Source organism: Colletotrichum fioriniae (genome assembly GCF_027942845.1).
Source record: "Colletotrichum fioriniae strain IMI 355084 chromosome Unknown scaffold_9, whole genome shotgun sequence".
In the NCBI taxonomy this organism is placed as follows: Eukaryota; Fungi; Ascomycota; class Sordariomycetes; order Glomerellales; family Glomerellaceae; genus Colletotrichum; species Colletotrichum fioriniae.
The window spans coordinates 993,608-1,009,431 of NW_027076845.1; the positions used below are offsets into that span (position 1 = coordinate 993,608).

Here is a 15,824-nt window from a genome sequence, read left to right on the forward strand (position 1 = left end):
ATGGCTGCTGCTAGCGCAAACGCCAGCCTCGACTCCAACGCCCTGCTCGCCTTCTTCACCCAGATGGACGATCAGGGAGGTGTCATTGTCAGAGGTGCGTCTCCGTCGTCCAAGCTGTGCCTCCTCTGCCCTCCTCTGCCCTCCTCTCCCCTCCTCACCTCCCTCACCTCGATGTCACTCCCTACACCGAAACGGGCCTATCCGATCTGTCTCGAATAGGAAGTCAGTGCCAAGACGCGCGTCCTTGCTAACGGCCGCTGTCACTCTCCAGATACCCCAAAGCTAGATCTAGATCTTTACATCCAGAACTACACAGGTACGATGTTTCCTACCACAGCCCGTCTCAACCTTGTTTCTCGTAGACTGCGCCCTGCTGCTGCTGCTGCTGCCGCTGCCGCAGTGCCACTGCCCGCACACACGCTCAGCCTCCCCGCGTCTCCGCCCCCTTTTGCCCGCGTGCCAAGGCTCCGCCGCCTCCAGGGGTAAACTGCTTCTCACCACTGCCACAGGCCGTACCCGCTTTGAACGTCTTTTCCTCATCGGCCGGACATGCGTGCCGCTCTGTGTCGACGCCCTGAAGGCTGCCGTCGCAGAGGCCAAGAAGGGTCAAGATACGCAGCGTTACCGCGATGTTGTTGAGTTGATTCAGGTTGCCGCTCCTTTGGAGCCAGAAGCCACATTCGATCAGTCATGGGTCGAGCTCACGGAAAGGGCCAACAATACCAAAACTCACGCCCTCGAGGGCGAGCTGAAGGGTTACAAGATGAACCTGATCAAGGAGAGCATTCGGGTCTGTACAGACGTTGCCGTGTACCCACACTCCAAGGCTAACTGATGCCAGATGGGAAACGAGGACCTGGGCCGTCACTTTGAAAGCATCGGCGACCTTAACAGCGCTGGCGAGGCTTACAGCCGGATGCGTCCAGACGTGAGCACATCCAAGCACATCATCGACGTTGGCAAGCATCTCGTCAACGTGACGCTACAGCGTCGTGAATGGCCCATGGTCATTGCCAATCTGAGCAAGATCACGGGTGTCCAGAACGCCGACGAAGAAAAGGGCTTGCAACCCTACGTCAAGATCGTCCAGGGCGTCGCCCTCATGGGGCTCGAGAAGTTTGACGAGGCGGCCAAAAGCTTCCTACAGACGGATGCCGGCAAAGAGGGAGTGGACTACAGCAATATCGCGAGCCCCAACGATGTGGCAGTGTACGGTGGCCTCCTGGCTTTGGCAACCATGGACCGGAAAGAGCTCCAGGCTCGTGTCCTCGACAACCAGAACTTTAGGACGTTCTTGGAACTGGAACCTCACATCCGCAAGGCCATTTCGCTCTTTGTGAATGGCCGGTACTCGGCGTGTCTGGCCATCCTGGAGGCGTATCGCGCAGACTACCTACTCGACATCTACCTCCAGAAGCACGTCCCGACGCTCTACTCGCAGATCCGGAGCAAGTGTATCGTGCAGTACTTTATCCCCTTCTCCTGCGTCACCCTAAGCAGCCTCGAGGATGCATTTGCCGTACCCGGCAAGCCGCTCATTGACGAGCTCGTCGCCATGATCCGGGGCGGGGTTTTGCAGGCCCGCATCAACACAATTGACAAGGTGAGTTTCCGCGGCCCCCGAAAGTGTGAAAATCGCACCGTGTGCTAACGCACGAGCCACAAGACGTTGGTCGCCGTGTCTCCGAACCCCCGAGCCACGCTGCAAAGGATGGTCCTCGACACGATTGATGCCTACGAGCGGGACGCCACGGAGCGGATCCGGCGTATGAGTATCATTGCGGCAGATATGGAGGTCAAGACCATGCGCAAGGGTAATGCCCATGCCGGTGCGCAGGGCATCGATGAGCTCTGGTTTGAGCAGTCCAACCGACCGACGGTGGCCGGCGGCGCGGGCGGCGACAACATGAGCTGATGGCCCTCCGATGCGGCGGCGACGGGCCGCGCGGTGACGGTGACGGTGACGGTGATACCGGCCGAGTGGTTGTGCTTGTCCGTGGGTCGGACGCGAGAGCTGCAGCACGCCGCGCGCATGCAACTGGAATGCTGACAACCGGGGCACTTTTGGTGATCCACCTTGGCGCCGTAGTCGCAAAAGCCTAAAATACTCGGGTGGTCGACTGCCAATGCAGAGGTGCAGACTGGGCGGTCTCGCGACAGGTCATTGGCCATCTCACAGGAAAAGCATACGTACGCCTGCCAACACGTCTTTTGTGTCGTGGGATCATTCAGACGTCATGGCACTTTTGTGCTAGGCATGTCATTAGCCACTGGGATCGGGCATGGAGCTTCACGCAGCGGCTGGGACGGTGGAGCGGCTAAAGCAACAGGCGGCGGTGTTGATCGCGGGATCCCCGGGGCCGATAGATTGAGGCTTACGCAGCAGGCATAGAAATGTGTCAAGAGAATATGGTTTTCCGTCGATTGAAGCGTCTTGTCTTGTCGTGCGTGGGAATGGTCGGGAATAATGCACCGTCTCTCGCAGTATGGATTATGCAAGCCACCTGATTGTACTCCGTCCTTCGCCCGAACTGTGGTCAATCCCGTCACCGGTTCAGTTTCTACGGCTGGTTGTTCTTTTCGGGCCTAACGCAAAAAGTTAAGCTTACCCTGCCGACGGATTTATGAACGATACCCGACCCTTATATCGCCCTCGGGGTCTTGGCAAAAGTTGCTTCCCTGCACAGTGCCAGTTTAGTTTCCTCGCCTAGCTGGCTGGGTAGTCACTCAGTTCCCCTCCCCTCCCATCTCTTCAAAGGATAATAAAGTATGGAGGCAGATACAGACTAGCAGAAGCCTTTTTTTGAGGTGTTTATAAATAAATAAAAAAAGAATGTGCAATGATCGATTACCTGGTCTCCAATCTTGTGGACTTTTTCTAGGTTTTCCCCGTTTTGCTAGAAATAACTCCCCCTTTGTCTACATATTCGCAGGGTAAAAGATCCCCCCCAATGCGTCCACCCAAATGATCACCCGAAAAAAGAAAGAAAAAAAAAAGGATACCGCAAATAAGAGCCGGTGAGTCTACAAAATGGGGCTCCAGCCGAGGAAGAGAGAAGGGGGTGGGGGGGTCAAGACTCAAAGTGTCAAGGGTAGGGATGGGGTGGAGGGCCCTGCACGGCGCTCTCTCACTCACACGCAAAAGACCAGCATTTCATCAGACAGGGTTTTCCTTTGGAGACCTTTGCTCCAAATCCCTGGAAGGTGGAGAGGGGGGAGGAGGGTGTGGATCAACAAAAAAAAGTATGGCTCAACTTTTTTTTCTTTGTGGTGGGTTTTGGCATTATTATTCTCTCTTTTTGCTGCTGTTCCCTACACGCACCTAACCTGCATCAGGCAGTCCGTAGGTTTTTCCTCAAGCAGTTCGTTCCCCCTGGTCTTTCTGTTGCAGGGAAGGGGGGGTTTCTTTCTAGCCCCCCTCCTTACCTAGTCCTCCCCCTCCCCATATCCGACATCGTCAATGATGCATGGATCATTTTGGATCCATCATCCACCCAGGCGAGCCAGGCACAGACAGCATGGCTCATAATCGCGCTTCGCTTTCGCCTTGCTGACGGTTTCTGGTTGCCCCTCTCCCTTCTCTCTCTCTCTCCGAGGTATCCTCCGTGTGGTGGAATTGATTCCCGATCGAACCGGGAGTAAAATACATCCGCCAAAAATGTAAAAGAGACGTATGAGCAAGATAGTAACAATGGGCATAATGATGGCTCCAGAAGTGACAAGAAGAGGGGGAGAGGATGTAGCAGTAAGGGGGTTAGAGGGGGGGCATGGCATGCGACTTTGCCCAGTTTCCGTTGTCCCACCCTCAACCACCGTTCGAGTTCCATCCGGATTCGCGATCCGGGACACGCCCAGGAGTCTCGAAAAGAGTTTTTTGTCTTCCCCTTGTCTCTCCATCTGGGGCCACCCTTCGTTGTGCGTCCTCAGGAGGGGAACTAAGATGGCAGGGCGCAATTGACACCAAATGGAGTGACTCGGCGATCGTGATGTATTCGTAATCCTCGGGCGCGCGCACAGTAATTCGTGTGTAACAAAAAATCATCCCATCAACTGCCGGACGTCGGTGGGCGGCCAGCGGACCTGCGCAAAAGTGAGGAGGCGCTTGATGCTCTGCAGGTATTTGCGCGTGACCTCGTCGCCCATGACGTGCCCGCGCTCGCCGTTGTGCAGCTTCTCGCGGGCGCTGCGCTCGTGGATGCCGACCATGGTGACGCCGATGGGCCAGGCGGCCTTGCCGATGGAGAGGCGGAGGTAGCCGTCGTTTGCGTCGACATAACGGCGTTCCTGTGCGGCTTTGACGATTTCGATAATGGGCGCGAGGAGGTCGTCGTCGAGGTCGTACTTTTCGAATTTGCGGAAGAGCTGTAACGATAGTTTAGTCTATGCTTGTCTGATAGATGTGTGTGTGTGTGTGTGTGTGTGTGTGTGTGCGCGTGGGAACATACCGGCTTCAGGTTCTCGCGGCTCTGCACCATGGCGCTGTACGCCGTCTTGCTGGCCGTCGTGTCGCGCCGCTCCGCCTCCATTGCCTTTTCGTACTCGGCCAGGACCATGGTGAAGTAGGAAGCCAGCTGCCGGAACAGCCACCGCCGACCCTCCTTGTCCTTGGGCACCGCCGCGTCCACCTTCATGTCCTTCTCCTCCACGAGCTGCAGCGTCGTTGGGATGGGCCCCTTTGTCACCACCGTCGTGAGCCGCCTGTACCGCCTCAGCCTCGCGCCGTGGCCCTCGCCAAAGAGCGTCGCCGGCTCGCCCAGCGCGCGCAGCTTCTCGGCGAGTTGTCCGTCGGGGATATCCTCCATGCCCTCTTCGAGGGCGGCATCGTCGTCGTCTTCAGCAGTAGCCTTGACGAGCTCGGGCAGCCCCAGCCGCTTCCGCCGCGCGCGTTCTTCCTCAGCCTCCTTTTCCTCGCGCCGCCGCCGTGACTCCTCGGCGAGCTTTTGTCGCTTCTCCTCGCGGATCTTGTTCTCTGCCGCGTCGTCTTCCTCGCGCTTGCGTTTTGCGGCCGCCTTGGCTTCCCGCTCGGCCTCGATGCGGGCTTGTTCTGCCAGATAGTCTTCCCTGCGCTTCGCTTCGACGTCGGCTCGTTTGATGTATTTCGATGAGGAGGCTGCTACTGCTGTGGAAGTGGGCTTCTTGGACTTGTCCAGCTCCTTGGACATGAGGGCTGCAAAGTCCATCTTGGCGTCGGTCTGCTGTCGCTGTAGCTGACTGCGGTGTCTCGTGTGTCTCGTGTGTCTCGGGTGGGTCCGTTCGGTCGTGGGTATCACCAGTCTTCCCGTCGTGTGTTGTTCCAGAGCAGATCTCGCCTCCACGTGGATGAGATGTCGTCAAACGAGAACGGTAGAAAACCGGATAAAGCGTTGCCGGATTGACAATTAAAAAAAAGCTTAGTTTTCGGGAACGGCGCCCTGCGTGTGGTGGACGATCCATGCATGGAAGCTTTGGAAGATCGCGCTTAACTTGCACAGCCTCACTCGCCTACGACCTTGACTCCAGTCGGCAGGGACGCACGCCCGCACCTCTTCGTCCACGCACACCACGACCACTCACACACCGCAATACGTACTCACACACTCTTCTTACACACACAAACGCACGCGGCAACTGCAGCAGTTTTGAACTAGTTCCCGCTCTTCCCTTCCCTCCTCTTTTTTCTTAACCCCCGCCGTTTGATTCCCTTTTTTGGGGGCCTAAAACGGTGCTTGTTTGTACCTGTTCGTCGCAAGGGGACCTGTTGGCCTGGAGCTTGTCAAAAAGGAACCATCGAGCTTGTTTTCACTACGAATACTCCACACAAGCGAGTATACGTATACGTACTCCCCGACGTCGTCTCTTCTTCCTCCCATCGAAGCTCAGGTTGGCTATACTGGGCGGTCTTTCGGCATGGCTTCCCATCAGCGGGAGGATACTACGCCATTCCTTCTGCAGCTTTTCTACAAGAATGGGTCATTTCACAGGTACGTCGAGTCTTCCTGATGTGTGGTACTGTTCTCCATGCTGACACGCCAATATAGAACAGACGAGTTCGCCTCGAGGAGCCTCCCGCCCTTCCTGTCACTCTACACATGGCCCGACTGTACCTTGGACGAGCTCGCCGAGCTCATCACAGCTGAAGCTCCGGCGCTGCTACCGAGCCCTTGCGTAGGCACGAGGCTCGCCTTCCGCCTCATCTACCCCGACACCCGAAATGCAGCAGCCAACGCGGGAGGGCATCACCACCACGGACAAGCGCAGGGGCCAAGGTTCATGGTCAAGGACCTGGGGAGCATTGTACTCGGGGACGGCACAGCGGAGGCGCTCCTGGCAGCCGACGGAGAAGGGGAGGAGGGGGCAGATGACGCTGCCATGCCTGGCGTTGCTACGGCCGGCGCCGGCGCCCAGCAGTCCGACGACGCCGACTCGGCCAAGGACAAGACGCTCAAGGAGGTCAATTTCGTGGTCGGTGATTACGTCTCGTGCGCCATACTGCCGCCGCTGCCGGACGGCTCGGTGGCGCCGGCCCTGACTGCGCGGAATGATAGGGTGGCGGGGCAGTTTGGCGGTGCGAGAGGCCTGATGGGCGGTCCGCCGTCGCAGGGGCCGCGTCGGGACGCTGGGTTCGGGGGACGGCAGGGCTGGGACAGAGACCGGCGGCGCTCTGGGTTCGGAGACGGTGGGTTCCCCGAGGGAGAGTGGCGGAGGGGCGAGAGGCTGCCCGATGATCCACCGGACCGGTCTCGGGGTAGAGGTAGACGACCCGATAGGTGGTGATTTAACTTGTGGTTGTGGTCCCGCGGGACTGGGGTTTGTGATTCGGCACGGCGTTATGGCTCGTTTGGAAGGTATACCAGGCGGCGTTATGGTCACTTGCAAGCGTCGTGCAGTCATGTCTGCTTGCTGTAAAAGCATTGCCTTGCTTCAAAAGCTGGGTGGATTCGTAGCTGCATTGAAAGCAGTACAGACATTTGGCGATTGTCATGTTGAACATGAGAAAAGTACTTGTTCAATGTTCCCATTCTTCTACTCCGGGTCAAGATCCCGGGCCTATCTACACAACTTGCCCCCCTTCGATATCATGCCCCGTCTATCGCTCGTAAACCAAATCGCCCTTGCGCTTCGCCCGGAGATCCCAAAGACCCTGTAGGTCCGTCAGTATATGGACTCCCGGCGTTCCGAAGGGGGTACAAGGGGCAACTCACGTCGGTCTTGTAGCCAATGTAGCCGACGACGAATGGAACAAAGACGGCGTACATGAAGGTGACGCGGGCGGTTCTCGGGGTCCAGCGGAAGAAGATGTGTCTATTGCTCTGCATGTCTGTTGAGTCGCTCTCAGGTCAGCCCTCTTACTCCTCTCCATGTCTTTCCATGACAAACGACAGCTCAACAGCGCGGGATCTGATCGCCTCGCATCATATTCGAAGGGTCGGTAGGAAGGAAGAAGGTCTACGTACGTGCCAACTTGACCAGGGCCGGGTCAAGGGCCAGCTCTAGTTTGATCGAGTTAGTGTTTGTGTCATATTTTCGGCGTCAATTGGAGCACTCACTGTGGTGGTGGCCTGCCATCTTGATTGATGATCAGGACCGGTTCGCAGGTTGATCGATAAAGGGATTGATTCGGTCGGCCGACAAGGGTTTGCGGGGTTCCGAGGGGCAATTGCTGCTTCGCTCGTCAATGTGAAGCTCCGTGATGGCACAATGCATCGCGAGTCTTGGGAGTTGGCTGCTTAGGTAATGGTGCGCTTGCCTCGGCTGTCAGGCATCAGCCAATCAAGTGATGGGCATCAGCCAGGCTGTAGGCTTATACGCACTGTACTCTGGGCGATGTAAGTTGGCAGTTGCACAGTGCACAATAACTGATCGATACTGCTGGGCAACTGGGCCAGCTGACCCACTGCTCTACGCTCCTTGTATGCGTGAGTTCAATAGGTTTACATAAGCATCATAAGTCAACGTGCCAGAGTGGTTAATGGGCAGCCCTGCTAAGGCTGTGGCTTCGGTCGCGCAGGTTCGAATCCTGTCGTTGACGCTTAATCTTTTGCCAATTTTTGCCTTCCATTTACCTGGTAGCTCAACAGTAATACCATTGTGCCATCCAACTGCGTTCGAATCATTGTGGTGGGTCAAAAGGCAGTGTTAGAAGAGACACGGTTCAACACGCACTAGGGGACAGGAGTAATTGTAGACCTTTGCTACGAATCTGGCCAAACATCGATAGATCGGCGACTCAATGTGGTATGCAATTCGGAGCCAGCAGTCCCGCCGACTCGATGTGCAGTCTAGAGAAGTTTTGGTTCGATGCCGAGGCCTGGAGACCGAGGCAAGCCTAAAATGTGGGACTCAATCCCGTGGTTTTGCGCTGTGAATTGGCTGCTCTCTGCGTGCTGCGCATGCTGTGTTCCTGTGACAGAAGATGGCCCAAGTGCTTTTTGTTTTGGGAAACACCTGAAGGTGAGCTCGGTGGGGCCGGGCCCTTTGCCTTCCGATGAGCTAGTGACGTATAAAATGAGGGACGAGGCCCGGAAACCTTATCAGGAAGAACCATTGATGTTCCGACTGGTATTGTGGTATTAATTCAGATTCAGCGAGGCGTTCAATTGAGAATTCATCGCCAAAGGAACCAATCGAATATCCTCAACATGTCGGCAACTGAACAGAAGCCCAAGGTGAAGCTCTACTGGTAAGTCGAGTCCAGGTTTCACTCAGTCTCTATGTTCCAAGCTGACCAATTCATCAGGCTGGAGCAGTCGAGAGCCCAGAACATCCTGTGGCTCCTTGAGGAGCTCAAGATTGACTATGAAATCGAAGTATTCCACAGGAATAAGCAGACGCTCTTGGCGCCTCCCGAACTGGCAAAGGTTCACCCCTTGGGCAAGTCGCCCGTGATTGAGATATTCCCGACCGGCTCTGGCGAGTCCATCAAGCTGGCCGAGAGTGGCTACATGACGCAGTACTTGTGCGAGCACTTTGGCCAGAACACCAACCTCATCCCCAAGAAGTGGAAGGACGGCCAGGAGGGCAAGATTGGCGGCGAGACCGAGGAGTACTCGAGGTGCCAGTACCTGCTTCACTACATTGAGGGCAGTCTGCTCCCGGTCCTCACCTTGTCCCTAGTCATTGGAGGTAAGTCCCACGTCAGGTCACGATTCTAAAGTAGTCGCTCACGCCTTGCAGCCCTGAAATCCGACAACGTGCCCTTCCTCGTCCGGCCCATCACGTCGGTGGTGGCCAACCGGATCTACAGCATGATGGTCTTCCCCAACGCCAAGAAGCACATGGCCATGATTGACCAGATGCTCGAGACGTCGCCCAACGGCGGAAAGTACATTTGCGGCGAGCACCTCTCGGCCGCCGACATCCTCCTCAGCTTTGCGCTCATCGCGGCGCAGCCCCGCTTCGACGGTCTGGGGAGCTGGCCCGGCGGTTCTGCCAAGGCGGCGCATCCCCGTGTGTTTGAGTACATTGAGAGGCTCAAGAAGGAGCCCGGGTACGAGAGATCGGCGCAGAAGATTCGCGAGATTGACGGCAAGTTTGAGGCTACAATCTCCAAGATGTAAAACGTGACGTTTGATGAATTGGGTTCGGGGACTATATACCACTTTACTAAATTGACATTCACTTTTATTGAAACATCGTCTCAACTGTACCTCTTACTCACCTTTAAGTACGTCAATTCTATAAAAAAACATCTCATGTACCTTGACAACGCGTCGCAAAGTTCATCGTCTCACGGCTTCGTCTCAGAGCTCTTCTGTGGCAGCAAGTGGCCCAAGCTTCTCAAATGGAGCGCTGCCGCAGGGACCAACGGCAGGGATTCCGGGCCGCTAAATCGGCGTGCGTTCCTCCCGCTGTCGGCAGCTTTTCCAGTGACGCCGCGACGTATTTTTTTTTCGCAACATTATCCAAATCGCTTCAACCCGCCAACGCACCCGGAGGCTAGACGAATGCCATGCTCGCCTCGAGGACGGTATGCGCCCAATGTCGTTTGAGGCTTCTGGCCGGCGCTGCGACAATCGGCGCGGTCCGACCGAACTCGACGACAAGCTTCCCGTCCGCCGCCGTGGACCAGCCGTCCCGAACCCCGAAACCCAAATCGCCACGAACACCCACGAGGAAGCCCAAGGGCAGCGGCAACGAGACTGCGAAGCAGAGAGTCCTGGACCTATTTGAAGAGACCGTCAACAAGCAGCCCGCGCAGGCGACTCCTACCAGCGGCCCGGGCGTCAACCAGCTCTACTCGCTTACCGACGAGCTCAGCCAACTCTTACAACAGAGACAGAAACAAAAGATCTCCGACTTGGAGTTTGCAACACAGGCATACACGTTCATAACCGCGAAACTTCTGGTAACCGCGCAAAAGTCGGGTGTCTATCTGCCTCAGGTTACCACAACCATAGCCAGCCAAGCTTTACAACAAATCACGAGAATCAAGTTTGCGACGATAGAGGCCGCAGACCTCCCCCAAACTGTAGACATATGCAAGCTGTATACTCATATAAATAACAAGAGGGTCGTGAGGCGGCTGGAACTCATCAATGGCCTCCTGCGAGCAATCATCTCAACTCGAGCGGACCCGGAGAACCAGCCTGTGGAGGACCGGCTGCTAGAGGATCTGGTGGAGTGCTGGAAACACTTCTCGGGCTTGAAGCGCGCAGACAGCGGTCTCGAGTCGGATCCCGTGTTTTGGCTCACGTCAAGGCGGGATTTGCTGGGGACCGAGAGACCCGATAGACTCCTCCGCGCGCTCTTCCCCTTTTTTGCAGCCAACGAAACGTCAGGCCTAGGACCGGCCCTCGTAGCCACATACGTATTGCTGTCTGAGTCCAAGCATATGATCACCAAGGCCAGGTTGGAGGCACACCCGCTATTGGAAGCACTGGATCCTATTGTCAAGCAATTTGATAAAGACATGCTGCGAGAGCTCTTTCGCGACCATGCCGAAGTCTGGAGCTACGTCCAGCCCCGGGCGGACTGGAGGGTGACGCGAGTAGCTCCTGGAACGTGGAAAGAGTTGGATACTGTGTCTCCAAGCAAACCCGACCAAGCCAAGTCAGCGGTGCGGTTCTCCTATGCCCTGTGGCACCGGCGATTCGAGACCGTCTTCCGTGCAAACGACACTGCAGCCATCCAGCAGGCCTGGAGAGACCTGATCAACCCGGCCAACGACAAGGACCGGACCCTGAGACTACAGAGCTCTCCGGACCTTTTCGATTACATCCTGTTCCTTGCGTGTAGCAAGTACGGGTTAGGGGTAAGCTTTTCTAAGCTGACGGAGGAGATACTGGCGTACATGAAGACTCTGGGCATGGCTCCGACGGTCAGGACGTACACGTCAATGATGAGTGGCTGGAAAGAGGCCAGGCGGTTAGAGCCGATTGAGAACCTGTGGAAATTCATCACAAACGCAGGTGTCAAGCTGGACCAGCAGATCTGGTCGAGCAGGATCTCCGCCCTCGGTCTTTTGGGCGGCGAACATGACGGTCTGAGCGCCCTCAAGGAGATGGATAGGTTGTGGAGCATGGCAGTGAAGAACGGCACGCAAGGCAAGGCTGTCGAGCCTGGCATCTCAAACGTGAACTCGGCCATTTCCGGCTTGCTCCGGCGCGATAACATGGAGGTGATCCGTACCGTACTGGACTGGGCGACCGACAAGGGCATCACGCCCGACATCTACACCTACAACATGCTCCTATCACGCATGCTCAAAAAGGGTGCCCACGAGGAGGCGGATCGGATCCTCGCCAGCATGAAGACGGCGGGCATCACGCCGGACGGGGCTACCTTTACCGTCATCATGGAGGCGGCCCTTAGCGACCTGCCAGACCAGACGCCGCAGGAGCAGCGGGAGACGATGGACAGGGTGTTCTCCGAGATGGCCGCCTGCGGCATCGAGCCCAACCAGGAGTCCTACGGTAAGATGCTCCACGTCCTCGTCCGGGCAGGCGACAGCGGAAAGCACGCCGTGGCCGCGCTGCTCTCCCACCTCCGCGCATCCCGCCTCCACCCGTCGACCGAGATGTGCACCATGCTGGTCGAGTACTACGTCAACCGGAGCCGGCCGGACCTCGACTCGCTGCGCGCCCTTGTCGCGGACCGCCGCGCGCGCACGCGGGCCCTGACGGACCGCGTCTTTTGGGAGAGTGTCATCAAGAACTACCACCGCGCCGGCGACCTCGACAGCGCGCTCGAGGTCGTCTACGACCTTGATGATTGGGGTATATGGCCCGGCTTGCCGCTGCTCGACCCCCTGCTGCGGTCTCTGGTTCACCGGCAAGACTTTGAGGGGGCCAAGAAGCTGGTCGATACCGTTCGCAAGCAGGCCAGGCCTCAGGCCGCGGACAAGGCGGGTCGCTTTTCGAAGCACGGGTTCTGGGCGTTTGCTCACGATTACCGCCTGTTGCCGGGGCAGGAGGAGGCGTAGAGTAGACATTGGACTCTCATCCGACTATTGTATTATACATATAGAAATGATCAATGTATAACAACTCAAAGATATCATCCTTCCCCAAGTCATGTATCTGCGAACCCAGCATGGCGTGTCCCTAGTCTCGGAGCATGACATTATCACACCGCATACTGACGCTTGCATGTCTTCACCATGTAGTAGACAACAGGCGTCAGATATAGATCTATATAATCATGTATCTGGAATCCTCATCCCTCGAACTCCTGATTTGAGTGAACCATGACATCCAGGGATATATGTAGGGAAAGAAGCAGGCCACTACAATGCGAGGGGTAGTCACAGAATCACTGAGAGATTAGTCAAGGCAACGAGAAGAAAACAAGACTGGCCATAGCAGTTGATACCCGTCTAACATCCCTGTGATGCGTTTTTCTCCAGCATTTTGTATGTACCATGCCGTACGTAGTCTACCCAGCAACGCTTCGTTCATGACATGTACACATTTACTTACCAACAGCACCCAGCACATACTTAATCCCCTCCCAGTGCTCTTCGGCCGTGGGCAAAATAAACTCGGGCGCCAGAATGAATCCAGACCCCCCGCTCCCACCACTCTTGGGCCGCAACTCGACGCTCCACGAGTACGTCGCATTCAGCGCCCCGTGGTGGAAGTCCCTCGCGGAGCCCGTGGAATAGTATAAAATCTCACACGAGGGGCCGACCTCGTAGCCCTCCCCGCTCGTCGCCGCAATCGTCGCGGCGTACCCCGCGCCCACGTCCCGCTGCGCCTGGAGGTTCCGGGGAAGCACGTCGGGCTCGCAGGAGAAGCCCCAGGGGAGGAGGATCAGCTGCGAGTAGCTGTGCCAGTCGATGAAGAGTCTGATGCCGCCGCCACCGGTGGAGTTGGTAGCTGTAGCAGCTAGCTCCCGCGAGAGGGCCGAGAGGACGACATTCTCGGTCGTGTCGCCCGGCGCGAGGCCGCGGAACGTCTCGCCGCACGGGTCGGCGGAGACGCTGCCGTCCTCGAGGGGGTAGTCCCACTGGAAGTTCCAGTTGCGGTTGCCGTCGGTGCCTATGCAGGTCGTGTTGGAGCGCGGCTGGCGATTCTTGCGCCAGAGGCGGTTTGTGGTCTGGCTATACACGAAGCCTAGACACGGAGGGTGATGTTGTTAGTGATTTGGACAGGGGCTTGGTAAGACGGCTTTTGACTTACCGTCGGGGTTGTGGAAGGGCACAATATAAAAGTCATAGGCGTCGAAGAAGGCTGTGACATTTCGGTCTCCAGACTTATAGCCGTCGATGAGTTGGTAGGTCAAGTACTCGACAGTCTGCTTGCGGGCATCAACAACCTCACTCACGAAAACGCCTGGGACGGGCTCACATACCATTGTAGTAATCCACTCTCTGGCATGAACGGTGCTATGCCAGAGGACAACGGGCTTCGTCCCAGTGTCCTCGCCTCCCCAAAGCCGCAACCCGAATATGTTGCGGCCCTCATACGAGGCACCAATGTCCAACCACTCCGAGTTGTCGGGAAACGCAGCGTGGAGGTCCCTCCAGTACTGTACGTGGTCGTCGTACGCGTGGTACGAGTCGAACCAGCTCAGGTCCGGCAGCTCGCCCCTCTTGGTCAAGCCGGGCTTCTTCTCGGCCTCGGACTCGGCCCTGATCGCCCGCCCGAGGTCATCGTCTAGAAGCTGCGCATCGTCCAGCAGTCCTAGAGACTTGAGTGATTCAACCTCGCTGGGCGGGATCGCGACTTCGACGGAGCCCTTCAGGTCAATGGACGGGAACGAGCGCAGGCGGGCGAGTTGATTTGGTGGCGCGTTGGTTGTTGGCACGCGGTAGACCTGGTAGCCGTCGTAGCTGACCTTTTCGTCTCGGGGCGTCGTCATCCTACCGTTGCCGGCGAGGGCGATGACCGGGGCGATGAAGGCGAATACAGCTGTGAGCTTCATGTTGACTTTTTTGAATTGAACACCGCCAATTCACTGAAAGATCGTCCACCGTTTAGATGAGTACGAGCGACTGGCGTCTGACGCTTTTATACAGACATCTCCGGCGGATCTTTGCGCGGTTTCATTCACCTTTTCTCGCCCTGTGAATCGTGCAAAATCTCCATCTTGGCCCTGGCGAACCTAAAGGGCAAAAAATGAGGGGTCAACGGTTGATAAACATGCAAGCCAAGACCGAGATGCTTGTATGACGCTCTCGAGTCTCGACATCTCGCGGGCCAGCGTAGCATTTTCGCAGACGCTCTGTATATCATTCTTTTCGGCGTGCTGAAGGGGGTCTAGTAAACTCAATTGCAACGTCGTACGCGGAGATGCGAGGCTACACCCAGAAGAGTAGGTGCTAGGCCTTGTCGTCTTGGCTTGCGAGGATAGCCGAGAGTTAACTTGATAGACCAGGAAGACTCGGGAGATTGATGTCGACGAGGCGAGAAGAGCGAGCGATGCAATGGATGTAGCGGCTCTGATGCGGGATATTTGGGCAAGTGAATTGTCATTGTGGTACACTGAGCAAGGAGCAAATCTTATGGATATAGGCTAGTAGCCTTGAGTCCAAGTGAATTGCCCACATTAAGACTTCCGTTCCATTAATTCAAAAATAATACCTCCAGTCTGGTGGTTTATAAGGTCCATCTTAGTAAGGTACCCGTGAGATCTCCAAGGCAATGTACCTTACACCAAAGACTCCGGCCCAGTAGAAAGCCGTGACGCTGCCGACTCATGGACCGGCCCGGAAGTGGGTACCAGGTCACCACGGGACCTTATTGCCTTGAACATCTAATGTAGGTGACAGAATAGGGTGCTGGTCCAGGTACAAGTGCCTGCCTTCCTGTAACCATTGTTTCTAGTATTCTCCTCTGACAACATTTTTTGAGGCATATTTTCGAAGGGATATAGAGATTGAAAAGCAACAGCAGCAACAACGGCAGTAGTAGGGGGAACAGAGGTAATGTATTGAGAGGCGAACTATTGTCCTGTATCACCGACTTGGCACCGTCGCAACCCAAAGACTCAGATTACCAGACTAAGCAGTCCTCGTAACCATTCATTACATTTCAATCCCTTCCTAATTCGTATCTTTGATGCTTTGGGCCACATTTGACACCTGAGTCCAGCTTCCGGGTCTCATCAGGGAGGTCCATCAAGTTCCTGTGCAACCCGAGAGCAGTATTTCTTGGTGATGAGCAGATTGTTCAGGCTCGTAAAGCGGTGTTCAATAATGCTGGCGTTCCAGCCGAGGTGAGCGATGTCGCATTGGAATCCACCCTGGTGTCGTTCCACCGAAATGGAACGCAGACTCGCCATATGTCCGGTTGCTAGCAAGTCATGTATCTGAGTGTGCAAATGCTCTATCCCATTCCATGGACAGCTCATCAGCTCCAGTGTCTCCAACGATCTAGGCAACACATCGCTGAGGGTCAGGGTCG

At 56.3% G+C, this 15,824-nt stretch overlaps 7 protein-coding genes and 1 non-coding gene across 8 annotated transcripts; 5 read left to right on the forward strand and 3 right to left on the reverse strand.

Annotated features, from left to right (window-relative positions):
- Positions 1-1,915, forward strand: N0V96_007734 (uncharacterized protein; the record flags this gene model as incomplete). The annotated part of the gene is made up of 5 exons (XM_065758118.1): positions 1-94; positions 272-316; positions 510-790; positions 842-1,603; positions 1,667-1,915. The coding sequence occupies 5 exons, from the start codon at positions 1-3 to the stop codon at positions 1,913-1,915; spliced, it is 1,431 nt and encodes a 476-aa protein (XP_065613260.1).
- Positions 1,916-4,038: 2,123 nt separating this feature from the next.
- Positions 4,039-5,180, reverse strand: N0V96_007735 (uncharacterized protein; the record flags this gene model as incomplete). The annotated part of the gene is made up of 2 exons (XM_053199218.2): positions 4,039-4,362; positions 4,446-5,180. The coding sequence occupies 2 exons, from the start codon at positions 5,178-5,180 to the stop codon at positions 4,039-4,041; spliced, it is 1,059 nt and encodes a 352-aa protein (XP_053043367.2).
- Positions 5,181-5,944: 764 nt separating this feature from the next.
- On the forward strand, positions 5,945-6,753 carry N0V96_007736 (uncharacterized protein; the record flags this gene model as incomplete). The annotated part of the gene is made up of 2 exons (XM_065758119.1): positions 5,945-5,960; positions 6,023-6,753. The coding sequence occupies 2 exons, from the start codon at positions 5,945-5,947 to the stop codon at positions 6,751-6,753; spliced, it is 747 nt and encodes a 248-aa protein (XP_065613261.1).
- A 313-nt stretch (positions 6,754-7,066) lies between these two features.
- N0V96_007737 (uncharacterized protein) lies at positions 7,067-7,295 on the reverse strand (the record flags this gene model as incomplete). Its single annotated transcript, XM_053199216.1, has 2 exons — positions 7,067-7,120; positions 7,182-7,295. The coding sequence occupies 2 exons, from the start codon at positions 7,293-7,295 to the stop codon at positions 7,067-7,069; spliced, it is 168 nt and encodes a 55-aa protein (XP_053043365.1).
- Positions 7,296-7,927: 632 nt separating this feature from the next.
- N0V96_007738 lies at positions 7,928-8,008 on the forward strand. The gene has a single exon. It is a non-coding gene; the product is annotated as a tRNA-Ser (tRNA).
- Positions 8,009-8,618: 610 nt separating this feature from the next.
- On the forward strand, positions 8,619-9,536 carry GTT1_1 (bifunctional glutathione transferase/peroxidase; the record flags this gene model as incomplete). Its single annotated transcript, XM_053199215.2, has 3 exons — positions 8,619-8,659; positions 8,717-9,102; positions 9,154-9,536. 3 exons carry the CDS (start codon positions 8,619-8,621, stop codon positions 9,534-9,536), a joined length of 810 nt encoding a protein of 269 aa, XP_053043364.1.
- Positions 9,537-9,928: 392 nt separating this feature from the next.
- On the forward strand, positions 9,929-12,400 carry N0V96_007740 (uncharacterized protein; the record flags this gene model as incomplete). Its single annotated transcript, XM_053199214.1, has 1 exon — positions 9,929-12,400. The coding sequence occupies one exon, from the start codon at positions 9,929-9,931 to the stop codon at positions 12,398-12,400; it is 2,472 nt and encodes an 823-aa protein (XP_053043363.1).
- A 488-nt stretch (positions 12,401-12,888) lies between these two features.
- N0V96_007741 (uncharacterized protein) lies at positions 12,889-14,343 on the reverse strand (the record flags this gene model as incomplete). Its single annotated transcript, XM_053199213.1, has 2 exons — positions 12,889-13,532; positions 13,599-14,343. The coding sequence occupies 2 exons, from the start codon at positions 14,341-14,343 to the stop codon at positions 12,889-12,891; spliced, it is 1,389 nt and encodes a 462-aa protein (XP_053043362.1).
- Between the last annotated feature and the right edge of the window lie 1,481 nt (positions 14,344-15,824).